Source organism: Temnothorax curvispinosus, unplaced genomic scaffold, assembly GCF_003070985.1.
Source record: "Temnothorax curvispinosus isolate PA1 unplaced genomic scaffold, ASM307098v1 QBEX01011463.1, whole genome shotgun sequence".
Taxonomy (NCBI): Eukaryota; Metazoa; Arthropoda; class Insecta; order Hymenoptera; family Formicidae; genus Temnothorax; species Temnothorax curvispinosus.
In genome coordinates this window covers 1-6,348 of record NW_020221243.1, presented here as the reverse complement: position 1 = coordinate 6,348, position 6,348 = coordinate 1, and the positions used below count along the sequence as shown (strand labels likewise).

General features: G+C 29.2%; 1 protein-coding gene across 1 annotated transcript in view; it reads right to left on the bottom strand.

The window, feature by feature from the left end:
- LOC112461500 (Fanconi anemia group D2 protein homolog) overlaps positions 1-5,848 on the bottom strand; it is a gene marked incomplete at its 5' end in the record, with an annotated part of 17,177 nt that extends 11,329 nt beyond the window's left edge. Inside the window, 6 exons of the mRNA XM_025026756.1 lie at positions 3,523-3,677; positions 3,761-3,969; positions 4,449-4,666; positions 4,852-5,146; positions 5,240-5,446; positions 5,533-5,848. Of these exons, the coding sequence (XP_024882524.1) occupies positions 3,531-3,677; positions 3,761-3,969; positions 4,449-4,666; positions 4,852-5,146; positions 5,240-5,446; positions 5,533-5,848 (1,392 nt within the window). The remainder of the gene's footprint in view (positions 1-3,522; positions 3,678-3,760; positions 3,970-4,448; positions 4,667-4,851; positions 5,147-5,239; positions 5,447-5,532) is intronic.
- Between the last annotated feature and the right edge of the window lie 500 nt (positions 5,849-6,348).

Here is a 6,348-nt window from a genome sequence, read left to right as displayed (position 1 = left end):
ATTAATTAACGAATCTCATTAAACTTATGCTCGTTTTAATCAGTAATTAGTATATATATATATATATATATACTAATAGGCTAATAGAGCTGCAAAGCTGCTTAGGAACAGCTTTTCCCAAATTTTAGCCAAATTAATTAACGAATCTCATTAAACTTATGCTCGTTTTAATCAGTAATATCAGCCGCAAGCTGGTACATAGCCGAATTTTCCATTTTGGTTCTTAAAAAATTTATAATAAATAAAATACGGACTCGCAGCTAAGCAACCCGACAGAGGTCAGTAGTGTTACTCCTGTCGACCCTTAAGCAAATATGTTCACGTGGACAAGTGCCCTATTCCAAATGGTTTCCGAAATCTAGAGCTATTTGAATATACAGTTGCAAAATTACTGATAAGAAAGAGATACTGTGTACTGTTTCTAATTTATTGTTCAAGTAACATATTTTTACAGAAGAATGAATATTCGAGACAAACTACTCGCTTAAATAATAGATACTATTGCCTACATGGCATGAAGGAACATCACGATACACTCATTGTCAGACGAGCAACACGCTATGTTTTCAAAAAAGTAGATAAATGTATTGATGTTGACAATGGAATTATAGAAAATTTATTATGCTGTTAAAAATGTGTCACTTGAACAATAAATTAGAAACAGTAGCTCTCTTATCAGCAATTTTGCACTGTACATTCAAATAGCTCTTGGAAACCGAGCGTTCGGAATAGGACACTCGATCGTTTATAGTATAATAACATTTTTGCTTAAAATAACTGATACTATCACCTCTCAAAGTGGTGATCTTTACTCCTAGGACACCATGTATAATTCTTCCACATTATCATGCTTTGATATTAAAAATATTATATCCAATAAAGTATATGATACCGTAACATGATTGTAAAGCCAAGTACCTCAAGAAAAATATATAATATTCCAGGATGTATTTCCATAAGAAATTCTTGAAAACATGGACAGATGTAAATAGAGTAAAAAGCTTAAGGGGATCCTACAGTGGCAGTCGTTACCGATATTTAGTTAAATACATACAACTTTTAATTGACTTTACGGAATTGCAAAACTCTTTTACAGAATTAAAGTACGCACAAAAATGTAGAGCGCTGTAGTCGATTTTATATCAAAAACGCAAAAAAAATTAAAATTTTGGGCACACAGAGCTGTCACTGACGACAATATTTGCTTAATACAAAAATACTGCAGTTTATTATATACAAAATTAGATACAGGCGCTGTAGGGAAAACATGTAAGAACAATATCGTGCAGTTAAAACTAAAATTAAAAGCCTAGAAAAAAAGTTGCATGCTTTTAACTTTTATATATGCAAAAGTACATGCAAGTTGATAGAATAAGCAGTATTGCGTGTAGCGAGAGATGGCGCAACAATTGGGCAAGGACAGATGTATCGTATAAATATCTCGTTAAACAAGGACAGATATAAGCCGGTAACATAAAAAACGAATTAGAAAGGAATTAAAAATGTTGACATTATCGACATCGAAGAAGTTTGGCCTTTGTTATAGGATCCCCTTAAAGAGAGTGGTTGCTCAGATCAAAATAAAAATAATAAAAATTAGTTAAAATATATGGAGAATATTAATCTATCTACCGTTTAGATAGTTAAGATAATAGTTAAGATAATTGTCTGCATGGTTGTCGAGTAATTAATTATTGAAGTTATACTCTTATAACACGGACAACAAAATAAAAATGATAAAATAATAAAATAATGCGTTATTTGACAATTCTTTTCATAAAATTGCGATACAAAAATTTATTTGCTCTGTACAACTTATTGTGAGTGAATTATAGCATAGCTCCATTTATCAGGGCCGATTTTCAAATGCCATGTTGCCGCTCTCCGTAGCGTGCTCGATAGCTTTGCAAAACAGCTACAATATGCTGTTTTATTTTTACAATTTTATTTTTAATATGCTTTCGAGAGTTACATCACAGGTGTCGTAACATTTTTACTAATGTCATTTAACTATGTCGCCGTGTATTAAGAGTATAACTTCAATTTACTCGACAACCATGCAGACAATTGTCTTCAACTTTGACATGGACAATTCCCATAGACAAATATCCTCCATAAATTTGAACTAATTCTTATCATTTTGATTTGAGCAACCATCCTCCTTAAGATACTTTAAACTCTGTCAGTACCAAGATTTTGCAATAAATATCTTTTTCATTGGAACCTATACTTCGAATTTTAAATCACGCTGGCAGAAAGTACGCGTAATATTACAACTAATAATAGGTTATTGCGATAAATATTAGCACATGCCTCAGTGGTCGAATTGGTACGACACCTTCACGGAATGAAGTTCCAGGTTCAAACCCTGGCTGAGGTAATATTTTTCGCAATGATTTCTTTAGTTATTTATATGCATATAGCATCAAAAATTAAATCGAATCGATTTAATTAGGTATGGGGGAAGGATTTTACTACTCCAACCGGAAGCTGTGTTTCAAGTCTGACAAATCTAGTCGGCACGCACTCAAAGGTTGGAAAATATGTAAAATAAAAATAAATAAAAAACTTTCGCGCATCATTTACCGAGCTTAGTTCATTTACCTTCTTAGTTAGCCCGGTTTATTCGTATGGATTTTCCATTCAAACCTATACACTTCAAATTTTAAATATCTTTTTATTTTAATTTTATGTTATGTATTCTTTTATTATAACAAACGCTAAAAAATTTTGAATTGTTTGAATTATATTATAATCATATTATATTCTATGATATTCTAATAATAATTAAGATTATTATTAAAATACTCTGAATTTTCTGATACAAAATTAATAATCCCATTGTGTATGTGGAAAATATGTACATTTTATATACAAAAATGTATGTGCATGAACATGTACAGTACCGGTCAAAAGTATTGCATCACTTATGGAAAGGAAGTCGTTACTTTAATGAAGAAAGACGTACATAAATTTAATTACGACATTAAATAATTATCATCAATGATAATTATTCAACATCAATTAAATCATTAAGATCTTGATTTTTTTTCTCAAAGTATTCCTATCAAAGCATAAAACAGTAGGTACTAAAATAGAATTTTATATCATTTATGTACGTCTTTCTTCATTAAAGTAACAACTTCCCTTTCCATAAGCGATGCAGTACTTTTGACCATTACTATACAGTTTTCCTAATAATCTTTCAAAATGTGTTTAAACATACTTATTTACTATGTTTACGCGAGCGTTACTTCTGTAGTAACTTACGATAGTTCCTCCGCGTAAACAGGGTTTTGTAGTAATTTATAATTCACTCCACGTAAATGAGTGAATTATCCTAAGTTACTACATAAAATAATGTTTGCACATAAAACAATGTTTTATCACTATTAAATTTTTAGTAAAAAATATATTAAGCATGTCTCATCACTGTTAAATTTTTATTACTATACAATTGCATAATGTTTTAGTATAATATTATTTCTGTAATAAAATTACAGAACATTATTTTTTACTTACCTATACAATTACAAATCATCTATGTCTTCATTTTCATCTTCTGTCTCTTCTATTGGCTTTTCACCTAAATCAGAATCCAAAATTTCAGATGATGCATTTACTAATTCTTCCAAGTTTTTATTCATGTCTAGTAAAGGAGTTTCCTCTGATGATGTCTGGAAAATTAATAAATTAAAATTCAAGTTCTGTTTTATTTGATACAATGTAAGATAAAATCTAAGTCTAAAATAATAAAAACCTGTGAAAGAATTTCACGACCATCTAAATTCTTATTGACAAGATTTCCCATCCAAAATGCTGCTGCACTATCATTAAGGACCAACATCCCTTTGACTCTATAAATAAATTTCTCTGCTATAGATTTCGCTGCAGGCACATATTTAAACAATGGTAAATTCTTCTTTTCTGTGCAGTCGCAACATATAGCATGTAAGTATCGCGTACCATCTAAACATAATATATGATGTATAAGAAAAATATATGATATATGATAAATAAATTAGAAAAGAATATTATTTTCTTTCTACTATCAGACACGCACGCACGCACGCACGCACACACACCTGCGCTTGCAAACAGAATGTTTTATAATTCAACATTTTAATTTAATAAATTCTTTTTATGAATTTAAAACAAGTTTTTAGCAAAAATGTCCTAAAATTAACAACTTTATAATCACAAAATGATTGAAAAAGAAAGTTTTTTGTGAACTAAATAGATTACAGCTAAATCAACTAAAATTTACCTTTTAGATACTTATCATTTTAATAAAATATTTTAGTTGTGAGTAAAATAATAAATGATATCTTTTGATTTTCTAGTGAGAAAATTTTTGTTAATTTGTTAGATAACTAATCATTAAAATTGAAATTATAGTTCACAAGACATTCCATATAATTCATCAATAAAAACAATTTATTTCTTACTTTGCATCATTTTTAGAATACTAGTTACGTCGTCTGTTTGATACTTCAGATTATGTTCAAGTATTGGCATACCAGTATTTAGAAATTGTTTTATTAACAGTGGCATGTATCGTAAAAATAGTCGTATAGTAGGTTTTGTTTGCAACGTTTTACAAATTTGCACAAGTTTTTGAACATTTGAAGTAATATTGTGCCATACCTTTATTCTTTTTGGATCTCTAAAAAATGTAATCAGTAATTTGAAAAAAGTTAGTGTATTCATAATAAATTCGTAATAAATCTTTAGTAAAAATTCTAACGTGTAAATTCTAAAAATTCTAACTAATATAAAACTCATTGAATGTTTTTCTACACAAAATTTAGTTTCTACTTTTATAAAAAAAAGAAATAAAATAATACTTACGAGTTGACCGCTAATAATGCTATATTAATACCTTTAATTAAACCGTCAAATAGTTTTTTATATAACAAGTGAAAAATATATTTTTTCACAGAAGGTATTCTTGTTAAGGAACTAACATTTTCAAAATTGGAGACTTCATCTGGTAACCATTTCAAAATTGACGTCACTGCCTCTAATGGCGATGGTTCATTATCCATCCAGTTATTTAATAACTGAATAACAGATAACTTATATTGAGGACCAGTATGCTTATCCTCAGGCCATTCCAAGCAAAGAAATTTATACGCTAATTTTGCTGCAATCAATCAGTATAAGGAATTTATAATTTCTTGTATTGTTGAAAATATCTACTGTTCTTGTTAAAAATTTTCAGTAACAGTCCACTTACCATGTTTACCCTTATACTCTTGGACATAAGTCTCAGAATGTTTCATTAATGATTGACACATGTTGACAAGAACATTAGCTAATGCTATTTCGGTAGCAATATCTAACAATGATTCAAAATATTTGTATGATTCTGCAACGAGTTCCTTACAAGACCGCAATAATGCATTTTCTTCATTGACTTGTCTAGCCAAAGTACGTAATCCCTCTAAAAAGATATATCAATAAAATATAAATAACATACATGTCAGATATCTAATTGTTATCTATAATTAACTAATAAAAATATCAGACCACGTAGCAATGTATTGTATGTTACACTCGAAAATCCTTTCCAATTAAAAATGCTAGTGAGAAGGTGCAATAATAATATTGCGCCTTTTCGAAAATTGCAATTGTCATCTTGTCTTAATCTGCTGACAACGTCATCCAATTTTGAGCAGATCTTTGGTAATAAATGGATTAAATCTTTGACAAAACACTCAGAAGGTTCATTTTCGAATATTGTCAAAAGTTCTCTTACAAGGAAACACACTTGTTTTATTGATACGCCTTGTGTTTCAGATTGTGATGGCTGTACATCTATTTTAACGTCCAAAAGGTAGGCTATCTAAATATCATGACACAGTATTATCAAACATAATCAAAGCTTATAACGACAATTTAAGATGCATTCCGTTTCACACATGATATATATAATGCATTATTTAGCCTTGTTTAACATTTGGTGAATAACAAGGATTAATGATGCATTATGCGCATCATGCGTGAAACGAAACACATCCTTAGAAGTTATGATATGTATGCAGTATCTCAAGATCACCAGATATCTGTTTAATTACAAATTCTTTGATTAATATTCAAAATAATTTTTTTTCTAAATTAAAAATCAGGCTATCAATTCAGTTTTTGGATAATACTTAGAAATATAAAGTTTTTTTTTATTGCAGCAATCATGTTTGCCAGTTTCAATTTCAAATAAATTTTATACTTCATTATTTTATTTACAAAAAATTTTCATTTTACTATTAGTCCAGTCAAATTAGACAAAAAAAAGGCTTTTGCTCGGAAGTGAAGCGGTATTTATGAAACCTTTTTAGGGTTGTTGGG